This window comes from Tetrao urogallus (genome assembly GCF_951394365.1).
Source record: "Tetrao urogallus genome assembly, chromosome: 24".
Classification (NCBI taxonomy): Eukaryota; Metazoa; Chordata; class Aves; order Galliformes; family Phasianidae; genus Tetrao; species Tetrao urogallus.
Window position 1 is genome coordinate 3,507,111 of NC_136837.1, and position 20,485 is coordinate 3,527,595.

The 20,485-nt window shown below is 46.6% G+C and overlaps 1 protein-coding gene across 2 annotated transcripts; it reads left to right on the plus strand.

Moving 5' to 3' along the window:
• Window positions 1-579: 579 nt before the first annotated feature.
• Window positions 580-20,036, plus strand: DSTYK (dual serine/threonine and tyrosine protein kinase; the record flags this gene model as incomplete). Of its 2 annotated transcripts, none has more annotated exons than XM_079546376.1 (13): window positions 580-898; window positions 6,457-6,842; window positions 11,877-12,540; window positions 14,464-14,738; window positions 15,071-15,154; window positions 15,723-15,899; window positions 16,146-16,275; window positions 16,541-16,697; window positions 17,216-17,348; window positions 17,652-17,765; window positions 18,235-18,349; window positions 18,695-18,829; window positions 19,849-20,036. In XM_079546376.1, exons 1-13 carry the CDS (start codon window positions 649-651, stop codon window positions 20,034-20,036), a joined length of 2,808 nt encoding a protein of 935 aa, XP_079402502.1. In that variant the 5' UTR covers window positions 580-648. The 2 variants fall into 2 exon arrangements, with proteins under 2 accessions (XP_079402502.1, XP_079402503.1); XM_079546377.1 differs by having other exon boundaries at window positions 580-877.
• Between the last annotated feature and the right edge of the window lie 449 nt (window positions 20,037-20,485).

The window sequence follows — 20,485 nt, forward strand, 5'->3', positions numbered from 1 at the left end:
CGGCGCCCGGGCGGCCGCTGCGGAGCCCTCGGGCTGCGCGCCGCCGCCCCGCCCGCTCCTGCCCCGCCGTGACCGGGCCGGGCGGCGGCACCGCGCCGCGGCGGCTCCGCACCCGCCGGCATCGCCGCCGTCACCGCCGCCGATCAGCGCTTGAGTGGCGGCCGAACGGACCAATGGCAGAAGGCGAAGGGAGGAACCGGAGGCGATGATTGGTGGACGCGCCGCGGAGCTGTCGCGGAGCGCGGTGCTGAGTTAACGCGGCTCGAGGTGGCGTCGCCGCCGCCTCCTCCTCGCGGGACTTCATTTCCCAGAGCGCCCCGCGCGCGGGGGCGAACTACAGCTCCCGGCATGCCCCGCGCGCAGCGTCCGTTGCTCTCCTCCCCGTTTGCCCCGCGGCGCTCCGATAAAGGTTCCGCGGCGAGCGCGGCGCCGGTTCGCTGAGGCGCTGCCCCGGAGGAGGAAAGCGGCGGCGGTGGCGGTGGGGGGTAGGGGAGGCGGGAGGGTGGGGGGGGGTGGGAGAAGAGAAGAAGGAGGCACGGCCGCTGTCGGGAGCGCAGTTCCCTCCGGGAGGGGAGGACAGGCCGCAGCCTGGCGGGGCCGGAGCGTCCCCCGCGGTGGGGAGGGGAAAGCGGGACGGACCCGGAGGAGATGGAGGGCGAAGGAGCCCCTTCGTGGCGGGGTGGGTCCGGGGGGCTGATCCGAGAGCTGTGCCGTTCCTTCGGTCATTACAACCGGCACCTGGCGAGGCTGCAGCATAACCTGAGAGAGACCAAGAAGTTCTTCCGCGACGTTAAGTATTCCCAAGGGAATCTTTTCGTTTCGGGGGTGGAGATCGGAGAGGGATCCACGAGCGGGGCCGGCGGAACGAGGGATGGAGGTGAGGGGGGCAGGCCTCAGAGTGGGGTCTATTAGAGGGAGGGAGGGGCAGAGTGGGGGCTGTGGGGCTGGGGGGGAGGAGGGATGTGGGAGGGGGCAGAGTGGGGCATGAGAGGTGAATAGGGGGTCTGGAGGGGAGGGGGGTTCGAGGAGGTTGCTGAGGGGTTGGTTGGAGTGGACTGGGGGACCTGGGGGGGAGTGTTAGGGCCTTGGGGGTGGGATGTGGATGGTGAGGGGCTGGCTGGGGAGGTAGATTGTGGTTTGCTGTTATGGTGTTGTGTTATTGCAGGGTTAAAGGGGCTGTGTGTGTGTGTGTGTGTGTATGGAGATCTGGGCTCATGAGGAGGGTGGTTTGGGTGACCATTGGTTTCTATAATTCCCTGAGATGAGATTGGAGTGAGGTGGGGATTGGCCTCTTCTTGCAGTGATCACACAAGAGGTGGTGGCCTTATGTTGTGCCAGGCTCTCTTGGATATTGACAGAAATTTTTGCTCTAAATGAGTCGTCAGGCATTGGCATAGGCTGCCCGGGGAAGTGGAAGCCTGGAACGGTGCAGAACTGTGGAGTTGTAGCATTGAGGGATATGGATCTGCAGGGATGGGTTGGAGGAGGGTTTGATGATCTTAGAGGCCTTTTCCAACCTTTATAATCCCATGGCTTGAGAAGGCTTGTGGGCTGCAGCAGGCAGGTCAGGTGTGAGTGAGGGCTGGAAGGTGAGCTGGAGCTTGTGTGGGGTTGGAAGCTGTGGGGTGGGGGCCAGCAAAGTGAAGCACACTGAGCTGGTGGCTTTCAGAATGCCCTACATGCATTGCCAATCAGCTGCTTGCACTTCATCTGTTAGTGTTGGCAAACATTTGTGAAGTTTGGAGACCTCCTGTCTTGTGCAGAACTTTGTATTCCATAAGACTGTCTTGTGAGAAGAGGTCAGCGTGACATTATATATATATAAAGATCTTCTTTATGCATTTCCAAATAGTTCATGAGTCATCTCTGTTGGCTACTTGTCCGTGCTTGTCTTATGCTTACCGTTCTTATTTGAAAGTGTTGTTGAGCTCTTCTGTTGGTCTGTGTCCAAAAAGAAAGTGTTACATATGAACTTTTAGGCTAGAAGTGCCTAGCTTGCTCAAAATTCATCCGACGTGTGTTTGTTTATATATCTTTCAGTGACTTTAAGGAAGGTGGAGCTAGCTCGTTTTGCTCTTTCTGTTGGTCTCAGTGCTCTTTGAGTGGAGCATTCGACAGGAGTCGTTCTTGTTTGGTTGCTTCTTGTAAAATGATGCCGGCCCGATATCAATTGCATATTTAAAAGTCTGCTCATAGAGCTTGGAAGATGTGTGTGCAGTATTAATTGAATATTCCTGATATGGGATACAGATTTCAGCAGGTGTCCTGCCTGTTTCTGCCACAGAGTGCTTAAAACCTGGTTTTCCAGCAGTAACCTTGACCTGGTTTGACTTTGCTATGCCATGTGTTACCAGTTGGCCTTCAAGTATCAGGACTGCAAGAAACACAGACTGCTTTGGAACTTGCTCATGCAAACAGTAATGGCAGTATAGGCTGTGGGTTCAGCGTTTCGGATTATAGAGGCTGTGTAACATTTACAACCCTTTGAAACCTAGGGCACTGATAGTGCTTATTGCCTTTGTGCATGAGTAGTGAGCTCTGAATGGAGTTTTTTTCTTGGAAGTTCTAGTTAAATTGTGTGCTTGTAGTACTCTGAAATGTGATGCTTGCTTTCTCTGGTAATGAGTGTTTTTCCCTGTCTAACACAGGGAGATTATTTTAAGTGTCAGAGGGTTTGCAGCACTCAGTTTGCACAGACTTTAGAATCATTTTTCCTAGAATTTGCCCTGCAAGTGGTTTCAAAGTGAAAGTAGTGTTGACTAAACAGTTCTAAAGTCTTTTTGCAGAGCTGTGCAAAATGTTGGAGCGTGAAATAGGTAGGAAATAGGAAGTGAAATGGACAGGACGCTTGTTGCCTACAGCTGAAGGAGGAAAATAAACAGAGAAAGTAAACTGAGATGTCTTGGAAACAAAACAAATGCGTGAGGGTTTGCTTTTGAGACACACGTGAAGCTGGTGTAAGAGTGGAGAAAGGTAAATGCCCTTTGAATCAACAGAAATCAGCAAGCTAAAGCACAGGCTGGGCAGTGCAGTGTGAAGGCAGCCCCAGGGAACTGCCAGGTTGGGCTCTACCTGTAGCTGAGCTGAGCAGCCAGGGCTGAGCAATGAGAGGGGCAACCTGTCCCACCTGCTTCTGCTCCAGGAGGATGACAGCAGTGTTTGTCAGGAGTGGATCATAGTGGTGCACATTAAGAAACAGCAACTCTGCCTCTGTACTGCCTGTCTTTTTCTTCATTCTGTGCTCAAAGTAACACCACCTCTTTAACCCAGGATCTGAGTTTGCTCTGTGAGTATTCATTTCAGAAAGCAACCTGAACTGCACCTTTTGTACAGATAACCACAGCACCCCAGCATTCTGGTTGGCAGCACTGGTATCATCTTGATGTGTGCTTGTCAGCCCTGGGCTTGGTGGCCTAAAGACTCCATGCATAAATGTGTTTTGGAGGGGGTGAACGTGTTAACCAAAGGTTTTTAGGAGAGGTTTTTATCTGATGCTGTATTGACTTGAGAGTATATAGGCTGGTTAAAATGTGACTTCTCCCCATGCTGCTGTGATCCTCAGGTTAGGGCTTGTATTGTGCTGGTGGACATGTAAACATAAGGTGAGCTTTAAGACCAGATAACATGTGGAGAGGTGGTAGGGAGGCTGTTTGAGAAGAAACTCCTTGAATAGGTCAGGGAAGCTCTGGCCAACGTGCTTGGAGTTGAGCAGAAGGTGAAGCTCGCTGCTGCAGACCAAGATGTTAAAGCTGTTAGGAGTGTTTGCTGGCGTGGTCATTAGCTGTGTTTGGCCTGGAATTAACAGCACTGCTGATGGATGTGTGGTGGCTCGTGTAAGGGAGCGTGTTAATTGTAAATCTTGTCATGGTCCAAGCATTCTGCAACGCATGGGCTGCCACGGAACTGGAGGAATTGGGAAGGTGTCAGTGTCTGCAAGGAGCACGAATGTGGCATCAGGAACACCACAAACGAGTCTGGAGATACAGGAGGAGATGGATAAGCACTGAGGGGTTCTGCAGGTTTGGTAAATACAACCTAAGCTTGTTTTGCCAAGAGTTGGTCTGCATTCTGTGCTGATTCCTGGTGAGAGATCTCCTTGTTTGTGGACAGGCTGCCTTTCATCGCGGGCAGCTGAATGGGATGCACGCGCTTAGGGACTCCCCTGCAGCCTTATTTTTGAAGTGCTTATCACATGTCTCCAAATGACACAGTTTCTGTCAGGGCCAGGAGATGCTCACACAGAGATGGGAGCATGGCTGCATCTCCTCAGGACATCCTAAATCTGTTTTTTTTGTTAGGTCAGCACCTCGGGAGGTTGTTTTTTCCCTATGTCAGTGCCACGGCCTCCTAGGTGCACTATGAATCTCTTTATGCCTTGCCTTCATAAGCAGAAATAGCAGTAAGTTCTGTGCAATACAGAATCACAGACAATTGCTCCATGACTGCAGCTTGCTCCAAGTTTGAGACCTTAAAATCTCTGAGGGTGACATGATGTTAAATATCACACGTTTGTTGCTGGTTCTGACTATAGCACATTTACTTGATGAAGAACACAGGGAGGTTGTGTGTGTGAAGAGAAGAATGATGTGGTATTCATCCATTCTGTGCTGCAGTAATTTCAGCTGAAATGATGGATTTCAATCATCTAATTGGCGTTAAGTGCATGTAAATGCAGAGGCTGCCCAGAGCAAGGAGTGGGTGAAATCTGCCTGTTTTTCTACAAACCAGTGTAAGGAAGATTTCATGGCCAATCCAACTCCTGATTGTGTTTTCATGGTATCTGAAGAGCAAACTTGAATCCTGGCTGAAATTTCAGTGGATGTAACTGGATCAAAGGAATCCTTATCCTGTAGATGAAGGCATAAATGTGCTCCATGTGGGTTTTCTCTGTCTTTTCTTTGATGCGCTGCTTGATTTTGCCCTCTGGTCACTTGATGTGGTCACTTTGCTCTGGTTGTGTCTATCAAAAGGCTTGTTTATCAGAGTTGCTTCGAGTCAGACTTCAACCAGTGATGCCTCCATAACCTTTTGTAGGATTTCCTTGTCATGTCAGAGCGCCCACTGTAAGGCCAGCTGGGCTCATGCGGTCTCCAGGCTTTTAGTTTATGAGGCTCCTAATTTGGATTATTTTCACAGAGTGGAAAGGCATCAAAATGAGGTGCAGAAGAACTGTTGGCTTTATTTGGTTAGCCGTATTGAGGAAGTGTCTTGGTATATCAAAGCGTCTTGTTTTCTTGGGGCTGGAGATGCTGAAACAATGTTGGGTGCCGGAACATGACTCACTGCAGTTCTTTTAATAGCCCTGGTGAAACAGGACCTTCCCCTACAAAATCCCCACTGGTGCTTCTGTGCTTTGCCATCTGAGCCCAACTTCATGCTCCTCTTGTTGCTTTGTCCAACCTCAGGGCGGTCATCCTTGTTGGTAGCTCTGAAATTCGGCCGTTGTGTTTAGGACTAAATTAGTTGTTTCGTTTTTGGGTGCTGTCTGCCTTCAGGTCTGGAAAAATGGGGCCTGCTCTTTGGCTGGGTGGAGCATCAGCTGATGGGGACTCGTGAGACTGAAGGGCAGCAAATGGGGAATTTGTTTGTATCCATTTTTTGGTACGACCAGAATTGTTCTGTTGCTGTGTGTCAGGTAACACAAAGCTGCTTACACTTCAGCTTAGATGACTGAGCATGAGAAAAGCTGTGTTTAGTACTTCTGAAAGAATTCAGCAGCTGAATTCAATAGGGAGACTGTTTTCCCCAGCATTAATGTAGTAAAAGGCAAACACGAGGAGTTGCACCATCACAGCTAAGAAATCAAACAGCTTGGTTAGTGGGCTGTTGTAGGGATGCTTCCAATGGCAGATGGGGAAGGAGAGCAATTCCAGGGAGTTCTGGCTGCTCTGCAGAAGATGTTCAGCAGTTTCCTTTTACAGCAAAAAACATTGTTTGTGAAATTGGTAAGAATATCTGGCAAGCTGATTTAGTTCAGCTATATGGATGACTCCCTTTGGATGGAAAGGAAAGATGTGTATTGTTAGGTGCAGTCAGAGGAACAAATCTGTTGCTTAATGTGTTTGAGGCTGCAGTGTTCTGTGCTGCAGATGATGTTAGGCCTTTGGTTGTTTCAGCCTTGACAGCTGTTTCCTCTTAGCTTTTAGGATCTACCATCCATCTGCCACCACCCTGTTCCAGAGAGCTGTGTAAACTCCTCCTAGGGCAATAGCTGGGGAGAGCAGAGCAAACCTGTTTCATGACTTGCTGTGGACCTCTGTACCGACACAGTGAAAGTGCCACGTTGCTGATGGACGTGAAATTGCTCCAGGACATGAAAGCAAATGCTTGGTGCTCTGTGGGTTTCTTAGCTGGCTGTGGGGCAATGATGTCTGAATGTTGGTGTTCAGCTGCCTTAGAGTTATGAGGCTTACTGTTCAGTCGACCTGTTCTGACTCAGTTTGTACTCAATTTCAGGGCAGAACTTCATTTCCTTCCCTCGCCATGAGGAAGAACACCTGCAGCAGACCGTGAGCTGGCACCCTTGCCTCCTCATTCTTGGCCAGAACTGTAATGCCAAATGCCAGTTACTCAACATACTGCTGGGTGAGAAGCTGCTGCCTACCACCAAAATCAGCAGCGAGGAGAACTGTAAGCGGCGGCGGATCCGTTTCACACATGGGACACAAACACGGGTTAGTCTAGCACTTCCTGAGCAATATGAACTGGTCCACATGATGGCAGCCCACCGAGGACACTGGGACACCATCCCTGAGGAGGACTTAGAGATCCGTGGGGACAGTGAAGATCCTGCTCACCGCATAGCAGAGCTGGAGGTCGTGCTGCCGTACTCGCTGCTAAAGGTAACCGTGTGTCTGCACACAGCTGGCCTTCCTGAACATAAGATGCAGTAAAACTTTGTGATAGTGGAAGTCAGTGATGTCAGTGGGAGCTGGAGGTGTTAGAAACGAGGAGGTGGGGCTCTGTTTGCAGTGCTGTGTCTGTCATTGCTTGTACCTCCCCTTGTCCCTTTCCCCAGTGTTTCACATAGCTGTAAGACATGCTCCTGTCCTGGATGTGTGTGGTTTGGTGCTCAGCAAAATACTTCAAAGGTGAGAGTTGAAGCCTTTTTATGGCTTCCATAAGCATTCTTTGAATAGCAAATCTTACACTGAGCTGTTTTTATTGCAGTGTAATGTATGTGGAGCATTGTTTTGGCTATCAAACATCCACAGTAGATTATTTATTCTTAAATGTAAAGTGCTGAAGTGCAAAGAATCTGATCTGTGTTCGTGCAAGTAAGAGTATAACTTTGTTGTTGAACAATGATCTATCAAGGTAACTTTTTTCTGGGGCACCTGAATTAAGGCATCATTTCAGCTGGGCACGAAGTGGAGATTCAGTCTGTTTTCCTCAGGCTGAGATGTTTTACAAACCCAGACTACTGTGAAGCCTACCCTTAGTGATGCCAACAAGGCAGTGCTGTGTTGTGGGATGTTTGTGGCCTCCCATACCCACTGAAAGAACAGAAGTGATGTTTGTAGATGGAACATGAGGCATCAGCACCTTCCTGAAGAGCACCGGATCAGCTGCTGCAAAGTAAATGCCTGTTCTGGATCTGCATGTGGAATCCTGCTTTGCTGTTGCATACAGAGTACTTAGCTTTATATTTATTTTGCTTGTGTATGTTTTTATGTGTCAGTTTAGCCGTGCTGCAGTTTACAACCCTCTGTGCATTTACGTTTCTCATGTGAGTGACAAAGATCCCTCTGTCTGGCTTTGGTTATATTTAGGACACTTAGATGAAAACAGCTACTCAGATTAATTTGAAAAGGGTTGGTGAAATAAAACCCTTTTCCAACAGCAGGAGAGGGAGGGTGAATCACAGCTAGCCTCAAGACTGACTCAAAGGATTCCTTACATAAGTTTGAGGGGCTGAAAACAAGAACAAAAATATTTTTTAAGGCTGGTGGGAGAGGAGGTAGGTGTTTGAGCAGGGCTGTGATAGTTCCCTATTAACTTAATGGGGTCTGGTGTTCCAGAGGGAGGCTTGCTTGTTTCACCCCTCTAGCTAATGTGTATTTTCCAGGTCTGCCTAGCCTGCATTAAGACAACTGAGATAAAAAACAAAGCCAACAACCAGCACAAGAGCAGCTAGTCGGGGCCACTGCTTCTGTAATTAGTGGATTTGATGTCTGCAGTAGTAATGGATGAGGCTTTTTGGATATTATCCAAAACTGTGTCTGCAGAAGTACTCTGAAAGAACTTCTGCTTTTTATTAGCTGTGAAATAAGACTAGTGGCCTAATAACATTTGCATGCTTGACAATACCATGATATTCAGTACGGATCTTAAGGGTTTAGCTTTGCACAGAAACTGGAATTTGGAGGATCTTGCCACCTTTTGGACAAGAAGGAGGGGAATTCAGTCTGAATTTTACCCCACCTGCTGTCTAGGATTCCTGGTTTATCATCTGTTGGCATTTTTTCCTTTCAACAGCAGAATGCTTGTGTGCTTAATGACAGCCTTACAATCTCAGCATTTGGATGTGAAGAGAACTTGCTGGTGTTTAAGGAAGCTTGCAGACCTTTTGCTGTGGGCTCGTGCTGTTTCAGGAGATGAGGACGTTGTTTGTGTGCTGCGTTTGATTTTGGCATTTGAAATCACATTCATTCTGCATAATGGGGGCACTTACTACCAGGAAAATATCACCAGGATCTGGGGGAACGTTGTAAAATACCACAGGATCTGTGCAGCCTCAACATCTCTTCTGAAAAGACTTAATTGCACAGGCTGGCTTGGGCCACCTAGATTACATGCTGCTGTGTTGTGCATCCACTTAGTGCTGAATCACGGTGCAGATGCTTGCTAAATGAAATCTCATTAACCACTGCTATGGTGAGGAAAGGATACGTTATATGCAAGTTGAGTGTCCATAGATATATGTACACACACACATCTTGTACTTTGTGATAAATCGAATATGAATGTATGCTGCTGTGTTGTGAATGTAGCACCTCTGGTTTATTCTGCTTTATAACATCTTGATGCCCAGATGCCCTTCTGTTATTACTGAAGGATGTCTTCATCAACTCGCAGAAAAAAGGGCTGAGGAGGAGAGAACTGAGAACTTCATTTCCTTGGGTTGTCTTTGGTGCAAATAGGTTTGTGAACGTGGTTTTTTTCTGTGAGCCAGCAGGGAAGGAAAGCATGGGGAAGGTGCTCCGTTCCTTGGGGATCACTGTGTTCAGGAATGCATTTAGGTCATGGGGAGTAATCCATCAGGCCAGACAGATTATTAGATTTACTGTGGAAGTAAACAGTTGGCTCTGTCCCTAAATCTTATCAGTTGTGCCTAGAAGCCCAAACAGACTTCTCTGAAGTATTGGTTTTCATCTGGGTGGTGTGGCTGAATGAGAGGAGGGTAGCCAAGCTGAAAGCTTCCTTTTTCTGCCTTCGTTTTGCTTTGTGCTCCGTTCTACTTTCAGTCTCAGGCTGGGAGGCTTTAGCCAGGGCTCGAAGGGAGAGAGGACATTTCAGCTGCTCTGACAAAGCTGGAAAACGAATAAAATAAAAAAAAAAAATACAGGATGGTTTTGTGAACTGCAGCAGAAGAACCGAATTTGAGTTTTTGTTGCATTTCTTAAGGTACTGTAGCGATGATTCAGGTCACACTAATTGGTAGCTGTTAAAGTAGGAAAGAATGTGGTTTCATAGCTATGGGGCTGTAATTTTAGAGCACAACCTGCTTAAAATTTGGAAGAATGTGCCCTGATCTCCTCCTTGAGAGCATTTTGGGCTGTGGCACTAATGCAGGAACACGAAAGGCTTCTGTGTTGGCTGAGTTCCTTCCGCACAGTCTTGGATTACTTTGGGGTGTGCTGAAGTGCTCATCTTCCTCTGTCCATTTCCACTGGAATATCTGAGGGCAGCAGATCCTGAATACATCAGCAGGAAGAAATTATTCTTTCCTCTTGTGGGATCTGTTCTCTGTTTCTAGTTTTGCTGGCTTAGCCATGCATCTTTTATAGGGGAAGAACACTGCTGCTCAGACTTGTTGCATGCGTTTTTCTTGCAGGTTTTTTTGAGTTGGCTCTTCCAGCAGAGGTTTAAAAGAAAACCACCAGCAAAATGAATTCAAAATAGAATCTAAGGGTAGATAAGCACCTCAGGTTAATAAAGAGGCTGAATTACCTCTCGTGTAGTGGTAACTGTCAGACTGCAGTGATCCCCTGACTCTCCTTGGAAGGCACAGCATTCAGGTGGGCTCAGCATGGTGGCCTTCCCTCATCGTCTGCTTGGTGTAGGAGCTGGGGTGAGAATCTGACTGGTTTTTGTTTTTATTTTAGGGATATAGGAGGTGGTGGCCATCCTGGCAATGCAGGTCTGAGCCTGTAGATGAACACACAGGCTGTCTATGTGATGTTTCTCTGAAGGTGCCTTTTTGCATTGCTGTTGACATCTGTACCTGTTGAATTATGCATTACGTGGAGAGGAATAGCTGCAACTACGCTGTACACTGAGTGCTGAGTAGGAAGCTGATGTTGAAAAAAGGGCCTTTTGGTTAAGAGAAACGTGGATGGAGTTACTTGACAGCAATCTCATGCCTACAGCTCTGTCAGAAGTGCTCACGAATGTGACCTTATGAGAACCTGCTGGGGAATTGCAGGAATCCAGTCTGAGTCACAGGTTGTCCCATGTGGAAGACTTGATCCCCAGTAGTACGAGGCTGCATGGGCACTAAGTAAGGCATTCATTTAATAATAATAACAGAAAAATGTTGCTAACGATGCTTGGAAAAGCCTGTGATGCCTCTATGGAAACAGAAGGCCCAGTTGCTCTGCACTGTGTTGGTTTTCTGCCTGTCTCCTAGAGACAGCACTGGCTTCCTCCTTTGTTTGTGGCTGGCTGAGTCACGTCCTGGGGAGCATCATCCCGCTCTGCTCCAGCCCTGTGCTGGGCAGGTGTGAGCAGCCCAGAGCCCCATCGCCATAATGACTTCCTGTTATCACTGGGACTAAGGGGTAGATGTGGTCAGGTCGTTCATTTTGGTAACTCTGGTGGAGAAAAAACGATGGAGGAATTCTTAATTAGAGCCCGTTGTTGTGAGCTGGGAAGATGGCACTTCAGTTTGTCTTCAGTTCAAAGCCTTCCACATTTGTTAAGTCAAGTCACACACACACAATTCTAATGCTGTTCTCATATGCTTGCAGGTGTATGTGTTCCTCCTTTGAACCTTTTCTAGTGAAATTAGTAAGAAAAACACCAGAACTCTAGGCAGCAAGGAAATAAATAAAATCTCTTAGGTATTGGATGGATTTGGAGGATGTTATAAGCAATCTTATCACAGCCATCTGTTCCTCCTCCCCATCCTTTGGCTGCAAACTCTTTGCCATAGGTTGTTGTGCTGCCCTACTCCTGGCAGCTGTGGGCAGTGTAATGCTTCTTGCTGTTGGAAGCTATGTTGAAAACTGACAGCACAAATATCTCTTGGAAGAGCTGCAGATCACGTAGACATCAGTGGGAGGCTGAGAGTGTATTTATGGGGGGAAGTTGTTGCAAAATGGGAAAGCCATACTCTAGGGAGTAACTGCTGTTCTGTGATAGTGGTTCTGTGGGAAACTCGTTGTAAGTTTTGTTCTGGATCAGGCTAAAATGCAGGAAAACAGTGCAGGTACACAGTGAGAGTTCTGGAGTCAGTGGGCACTGATTGATTCCAGACTGCATCCCTGCTGCTGTGAACTCATTGGTTTTACAGGTGGGTTTGAAGTAAGCGTTCTGAAGGGTGCAGATGTTTCTGTTCTGCACTTTGTGAATGAGTTACAGTGCATTCTTGCCTCATTGCTGCTAAAAAGGACCTGCACACAACTATCTTCTTTAACCTTCTTACTTGTCAGGAGGTGGATGTTGTGGTAGCGCCGTGTCGTGGATTCCAGTCTGCTGAAGCCACCCTGGGAGAGTACATGAACCAGGTCTTGCTTGTTGTCATCTTTGCCATCAGCGAGGCTGAACTTTCTTCATCAGATGAGAACGAACTGCGTGAAATCAAAGAGAAATTCTCTTTGCCCATTTTCTTCTTCAAGGTGCCAGAGTCAGGAGTTGAGCTGATCTCTCCTAAAAAAACTGATAACGAAAAGTCTTCTCTTTACTGCCAGCTGATGGACTTGGAGTACCTGAGCACCAACCACTGCAGCTGCGGGGCGCCCAGCCCTGATGCCGATGCCCAAAGCATGCTGGTGGAGCAGCTGGAGAAGCTCCGTCTCCTAAGCACTTTTTCCAGGCAGGTGCTGCAAAGGCACCTCGTGGAAGCAGCCACCAGTTTAAACGAGGTTCACTGCCGTTGCCTCAACATCTTCATCAACCAGGCTTTCGACATGCAGCGGGACCTGCAGATCACCCCCAAGAGGCTGGAGTACACCCGCAGGAAGGAGAACGAGCTCTACGAGTCCCTGATGAACATTGCCAACCGGAAACAGGAGGAGATGAAGGACATGATCGTGGAGACTCTTAGCAGTATGAAAGAAGAGCTCTTGGAAGATGCTGCTAATATGGAATTCAAAGGTAAACTGCTGGCGGGAGAGCGATTGGAACAAAGTGGTTGGGGATGTTAATCAGAGTAACAGTTGATGTCTCCTATGGGATAACTGATAGGAGTCTAGACTGCAAGCCAATTCAGACCTAGTACACAAAGGATTTGTTTCTGTAGTAGAAAGCACTGCTCTTAAATCTGAGGCTTGAAAATATTAAGTTTTATATTTCTTATGAACTGGGCACTTTTTTCCATTCTAGCTGTGCTGGGCAGGATATTTTATGTGTTTTAATTCCCTCTTCTGCAGAAGAAGAAAATGTCTCAGCTTCACTTCAGAAGGTGTGCTGGGACTTGGGAATAGGTCTGTCCTAAGATAAAAAGCTGAATTTTAACAGTGAGGACTTGATATTCTTTTTTTGTCATTTTTGCTTGATTTCTTTGAGGGATCTGCATTACTCTTTGGAGTATAGACCCTCCTAAAATGAAACCCTTTCAGATAGCTAAGGTTTTCCTTCAAAAACTTTAATGCACTGTTCTCCTGAGGCTGCACTTGGCCTTTGGTGTGTGCTTTTGGGAAATGTGGGAATCCTCACTGCATCTTAGAGTACCAGAGTCTCCAAGGAAAACAAGCTGGGGAACACAGATCTGTGTAAGCTGAGTGAGGGCTGAGGTGCTAACCAAATCTTGTCTCCAGGTATACAGGGCTTGTCATAGATTTCAAAGGGACAATTTGTGCACTGATGCTCTGCAGCTTTTTTCTCTTCTGCTTACGAAGCAGGGGCTTAATACATCATTTCTCTTCAAAGGAAAAGCAGTTCACTGGGCTGATAAGGAAAGAGATTTTTACTCCAAGTCAAAAACAACTCTGGGCTATTGACGTAGAATTGGAGTGATCTGATGAGATGTGAGAGGCCAAAACTGCAGATAACTTTGATTTATTTTCTCTGAATTTCAAACTGGAATGTTGTGTCCCGGGAGGAAGAAGAGAAATGAAGAACTGTTTATGCTGCGGGTTAGGATGTGGATATTTGTGCTTCTGGAGGTGGGAAATGGATAAGATCCTCCCTGTTTGTTGAAATGTTTGCTTGGTGTGAAAATGTCCTCCTCAAAGAGCTTGTTCTGACTGCAGCATGAGGTTATTTGCATTCAAGGGGGAAAAAAAAAGGCATGTGCTAAATGTACAGTTGTTAATTCTCTCCGTTTAATGATGCTGTTACTCCACAGACAGGCAAAAATCATTTCTGGTATTCAGTTTGTCCCATTAGAAGAGATACCCACTTACACAGAGTTGAAGCACAGCACAAGAAAGCACTGGCTTCCTTGTTTATATCCACAAATAACCAACACTGGTGTTCTCTTAGGAGTGAAGCATCTTGCTGGCTCTCAGTGTTTGCAGTGCTATCTTAGAAGGAGGATGGTGTTACTTTGAGGAGCTAATGCCATCTGCTGATCACGGATTGGTTTTCAGTCTGGGCTGTTGGCCAAAATCCAGAGACAAATCTTCCACTCCTAATAGTAACGTAACACTCTTTGGCCTGGTTGCAGTGCACTGTGTGTGATTGCTCTGTATTTGTTTGAAAACACTAAGAGTTGATCAACCTTTTCAAGGTTAGAGGAGGAAAAAACATCACGTAACCACCACTACTTCCTAACATCTGATGTCCAGCAGTGCTTGTTGCTTGCAGAGTCTGCTGACTTGCACTTCTCTGTCGTTTCTTTGTCTCACTTAAAATGCTGCTGGCTTCAGGTTACTTTATCTGGGTCTGAAGCAAATGATGTACCTCTGTAGGAGCAGAACAGTGGAAAAAAGTGCCTTTGGAGCAGAAGCTGCCCGGGGCGGTGTTGTGCTGTAGCTGTTTTGCAGAGCATTCACAGCAGCTCTCTGTTGCCCTTGCTGCAGTGGTGATATGCTGAGTACAGAAGATGCCTCTCTTCTTTTTTTTTCTTCCATGCAGATATCATAATTCCTGAGAACGGGGAACCTGTGAGCTCCAAGGACATCAAGTGTTGCATTAAACAAATCCAGGAACTGATTATTTCTCGGTTAAACCAAGCAGTTGCCAACAAGTTAATTAGTTCAGTGGATTATCTGCGAGAGAGCTTTGTAGGTACTCTGGAGAGATGCCTGAAGAGCCTGGAGGAGTCCTGGGAGGTTTCAGTCCACCCTGCGAGGAGTTTGGAGAAGTCAAAGGATGTTTCTGTACACATCACAAGCAATTATCTCAAGCAGGTACGGGGGCTCAGCTGGCAAATAGGACACCAGGATGTTCTAGTTTCTTTTACTCTGACACTGCAAGGGTGGGAGGAAATGGAGAGCTGGGGGGAACACAGCTTTGAGGCACCTGGTTATTAAGAGAGGTGCTAAAACTTGGTTCTTAAATTGTCACTTGCAGGCCTAGCACTTACCCTTCCTAAATCTGTATGAAGTGATTAACTTGCAGTCCAGAAACACTTAGGAGCTTATTAAAAAGTTAATGATTTGAATCAAGTGAATTCCATCCTTTATTTTCCCATTTTACCGTGAGCACAGCTTGCAAAGTTCATCTTTCCCCTGCTTTCCAGATACTGAATGCAGCCTATCATGTTGAAGTCACATTCCACTCTGGCTCAACGGTAACCAGGATGCTGTGGGAACAGATCAAACAGGTTTGCTTATCTCTATTACTCCTAGTAGGCATTATTGTGTAGTGAGGTGTTTTTCAGAGCAAAATACTTGAATATGTCTGGCTGCCCTCTAAATTTAGACTCTGGGCATGTGCCTTGGGAAGCTGTTGCTTTCTCTCTGCACTGTGAGTATAGTTTATTCCTGGGAATGCTAATATTTAATTTAAAGCAAATGCCTCTTTAATATTGTTTCCTTCTGTTCTGAAACAGCAAAGGAATGAAGAGTATTTTGAAACATTTGCTGTTTGTATTTTGGATAATTGCCTTGATTTTTTTTTTTCTCGTGTTTTGCAAAGTCTTGATTCAGTGCAGTTCACTGTTCTCCATCTAAGCAGGCTAGACTGCCTTGGGTCTTTGTTTTAGATTTGTCTTCATGCATGCTTCACAAGTCTCTGCTCTAATAGCTGTCCTGTACTGCCTTCTCTATCTTGAGTTCCTTCTATGGGTGACTGAGAGGAATGTGAGTTTTGCCCAAATAGTTGCAATGTGGACTGAGTGGTAACAAGCCTCCAGATTTGTTTTGCTTATTTCTGTTTTTTCTTTTTACTAGATAATCCAACGGATTACGTGGGTCAGCCCCCCTGCCATCACCAGTGACTGGAAGAGGAAAGTTGCTCAGGATGCTATTGAGAGCCTCAGTGCATCCAAGTTAGCCAAGAGCATTTGCAGCCAGTTCAGGACCAGGCTGAACAGTTCCCACGAAGCTTTTGCAGCTTCCCTGCGGCAGGTGAGTATGAGGAGATGTGAAGGAGAGCTTTCCAAGGGTGGCAATGCACAAAACAAGAAGACTTTTAATTGTCGAAAGAGTAATCTGTGCAGTTAGTGCTGCTGTTGTGAAAGGTGGTAGAGCTGATGTGAGCGTCCTAGTACAAGATCCTACTTTTAGAGATGCTTTAAGGAGGATCCTCGACCTTGTTACTCTGAGGGCTTTACACCAGGCAGGATGACAGTGCATGGGTGATATGTCTTGCAGTTAGAAGATGGCCATTCTGGCAGGCTGGAGAAAACAGAAGACCTGTGGCTGAAGGTGAGGAAGGATCACGCCCCTCGGCTGGCACGACTGTCGTTGGAGAGCAGGTCCCTGCAGGATGTGCTGTTACATGGTGAGCAATGCTTCATGTTCTGCGTTCTGCTCTGTGCCTTCCTACTTCTGAAGCAGTCAGTGGGTGGAAAGGGGTGGGAGGCACGTTCTGCTTTGCACTTCAGTGCTTCAGTGAGCCTCCATCTGACATGTACTGAGTACCTTGAGTTGCGCAGCTCCTAGCCTGCGAAAAGCTCTGGCCTACCAGCCTGAGAGCATGCTTTGTATGTAGCAGGAAGGAGTAAACATGCTTTGATTTCTGATTAAAAGGATATTATGCCTTACAGGCAAACCAAAGTTGGGCCGTGAGCTGGGCCGAGGACAGTATGGCGTGGTCTATCTGTGTGACAGCTGGGGAGGGCACTTCCCCTGTGCACTGAAATCCGTTGTTCCTCCAGATGAGAAGCACTGGAATGACCTTGCACTTGAGTTTCACTATATGAGGTATATTTCACAAGTGTTTTTCTTCATTCCTTATGGATGTCCTTAAATTCACTGCTACAGACGACCACTATTTGCATAGGCAGAATCTCGTTTGCTACTTTTCTAGCTTGCACTCAGTGCATTGACCTTGTGAAATGCTAAGCTGCAGTTTCTAGCAGATGCAAAACAGCTTCTCAGTCTCCATGCAAAAATGTGACAGGCACAGAACGGTGGGCAGGCAAGCTCTTTCCTGTCTTAATCCGATTCCCTGGTGTCTGCACTGTTCAAGTGCTTGCTGATTTTCAGTTAATTAGAATTAATGGAGTATGATAGCAAGCAGTTCTTCCTTCCCTGATTTCTGGTGTTGAATCAGTCCTTCTTTTCCAGTCTCTGTCCTTTCTGAGGTAGCTGGCCTACTGTATCTCCTGTAGTACTGAAGTCACAGCTATTGGTCACTTTTCCTTTAGAAAGTGAGGTTTGGCCTGGGGTGCAGGGAAGGCTGGAAGAATGGTCACCTTTCTGTGCTCAACTTCCTCCAGGTCTCTGCAGTCACACGAGCGGCTCGTGCACCTCCATGGCTCTGTGATAGATTATGGCTATGGAGGAGGCTCCAGCATTGCTGTTCTACTGATAATGGAACGGTTGCACAGAGACCTCTATACAGGACTAAAGGTAACAGCAGTCTGTGTATTTGCCTTTTTATGTATTCATTAATAAGAGTGTGATGTGGCCACAGAAACATCCTTACTGGCGTTCAGGGGGTGGTAAACAAGACTGCTGGTTCTCAGCCTGGTGTAAGTGTTGCATTGGGAAAGTAGTAACAGTAGCTCCTGTTTCTGTTGCTGGAATTCTTTTCTTTTCCTTTTTTCAAGAGGATGATCTTGCAAGAGTTAGAATTGAATTTCAGTATTTTCCCTTTGAATAAGAGTAAGCATAACTTCTTGTAGGAACCAAGTCTGTGTGTTTATTCTGCAGGCTGGGCTGGAATTAGAAACACGATTACAGATTGCCTTGGATGTGGTTGAAGGCATCCGTTATCTTCACAGTCAGGGACTTGTGCACCGGGATATCAAACTAAAGAATGTCTTGGTAAGGAAAACTTTTGTGTCTGACTAATTTCAAAGTCTTTTTGGACTCCCTTTAAGCAGGAGGGGAAGCGTGCTATAAATGCCACAGCTTACTTCATACAGAGTCTTTTAACTTGTGATGTCATCAGCAACAGCTGGCCTTGCAGCGGGGCTTCCCCAACTCAGTTTCAGTCAGGATGGGGGAAGGGAGTGGTGGAGGCTCACCTGAAGGTACAGAGCATGAGCTAGCAGTAGGACTTCCATTGCTTAGCCTTATTAAACCCAAACCACACCCTGTAGAGGACAAGTGAAGGTGTGTTTTGTTGCTGAGCTTACCTAGGTCATGTTCATGAGCAGCCAAGCCATCAGGGAAGCCTCCTTAAGAACAAACATTCGATCCTTCAAACACCAATCGAAACCATAATAATAAAAAGCAGTAATAAAACTGAGAACTGTGATTCACAGCTGTCTGTGTGTGAATTCCTCTACAGCTTGACAAAAAGAATCGAGCCAAAATCACTGACTTGGGGTTCTGCAAACCAGAAGCCATGATGTCTGGCAGTATTGTAGGCACACCTATTCATATGGCTCCCGAACTTTTCACAGGTATGCTTGCTGACTGAATGCACTGCTGTCTCACTCTGGCTTGAATTTTGAAAGCCATTATGCTAAATTAATCCATCAACTTTCTCATGAAGGGGAAAAATAATAACTTCAAAATCAAATCAAATCAGAGGACCGCATGCTTACAGTGCATCGTATGTGTTGGGTTTTGTGCATCTCAAATCTTTGCTTACATGAAAGAACTGTGATTCAGAAACTTTACTGAAATGGCTAACACTGCTTGGAAAGTGAAGCTGCATTTAATTTGGAAAGTATTATTCAGGTGGTTCTCGCTGCTCACACTGAAATACTTGTTTGCCCTGCTGATGAAATGTATTTTTGTCACAGGAAAATACGATAACTCAGTGGATGTTTATGCATTTGGCATTCTGTTTTGGTACATTTGTTCGGGACACGTGAAGTTGCCAGAGGCTTTTGAGAGATGTGCAAGCAAAGATCACCTTTGGAACAACGTTAGGAGAGGTAGGAATGGCTTATGTTGAACTCTGGGTGGTGCTTTGTGTTTGTGTAAGATTTGAGAGAGGAGGAAATAACTTGTCCTCTTGTAACTGAAAGGTAAGAATGCAAGTTGTGTTGTCACTGACTGCTTAAAGACTGACATTTGTAATTAAATTTGGGCATATTCTACTGAAAATCCAACAAATCAGCAGGGATGAAACGAGCAGGCTTTCAGTTACCTCCTGTGACACTGTGGCAAGAAGGTGGTTGTGCTAGCTAACAAACCATGTAAACCCTGTACAATATTTATGATGGAAGCTGGATGCCAGAATTAGCCAACCACTGCATGATCCCTTCAGGAATGCTTAATCTCTTGCAATTTCTGGAGGCCCTGGTGATCTGTACGTTCACATGTTGAATATGCAGCATGCTGGGAAAGCTGTCACAGGGTTGGATGTTATGTGACAGATTGGCAGCTGTTCCCCAAAATCTAAACTTACTCTCATTTATACCTCTGTAGGTTTAGCACAGAACTGTATTTTGTGGTAGCTTCACCCTTAGTGCTGCATCACAGGATCAGGATGTTGTACTACTTTGTGTCCTGAGTTGCTGTCCATATAATCTCTGCCCTTCTCATGTGAAAAAGATTAATTCAGATGAGTGAGATTTGTGTTTGGTCAAAAGGCTGCACTCACTGCTGCTTCTCAAGAACTTGCTCCCCAAAATACCATCGAGAGTGTATTTGGGGGGCGATGGGAAGGACACATTTCTTTTTATTGGGGAGAGTATTCATTTTGCTCCCAAATAATCACGAAGAGGAGGCTGCAGTGAAATCCTGGCCGTCCTCTGGAAGGCTGTGGGCTCCTGATGGACTTCAGCAACGCTCCCAGGGCTGACTCAGGAGTCTTGCTGCAACGTAAACCTTTATCAGTAGCACTAAACAGTCTGCTGTGGTCACTTCGACCTGCACCAAAGTAATGGACATCAGACACAGAGGTGCTGTCCTGTGTGATGGTGACTGGGGGTCCCTTTCTGTTTCCCAGGAGTTCGCCCAGAGCGCCTTCCTGTGTTTGATGAGGAATGCTGGCAGCTGATGGAAGCCTGTTGGGATGGAGATTCCTCCCAGCGCCCTCTCTTGGGGATTGTCCAACCTATGCTGCAGGGGATCATGGACAGGCTCTGCAAGTCGAGCTCTGAGCACCCAAATAAAGGGCTGGATGACTCTACTTGAAAAGGAAGAGCGGAAGGAATTTTGAATTGTGGGAGAATTCTGAACCCCTAACTCTGCAGATGGCTTCTTCAGATGCAGCTCTTTGTGGCTAACATGAGCGGGACAGGTAATAGCAACCAGAAGATTGCTCGTAGAGGTGAGACCTTGGGGATGTTCCATCTCGAGCAGCAGCCAGAGACATCTCCCCAGCACACCCCATTGATTCTAGTTTCCCTGCTGCAGCTTTTATTATGGAGTTGTGCGAGTACGATGGGAAAAAAAGAATCCACTCCCCTGAACTGAAAGGGATTTTTTGCCAATCCCACGCAAACACCAATCAAACAAAAGCATCCTGTGTGCTTGGGTAGCATCTGTGTTGCTAGGAATTGATTGCGACAGTCTTTACTGAGTAAAGTAACAGCTCTCTTCCCATGAACTGATGGTCCTCGGTGGCCTTCAGTCCACACATA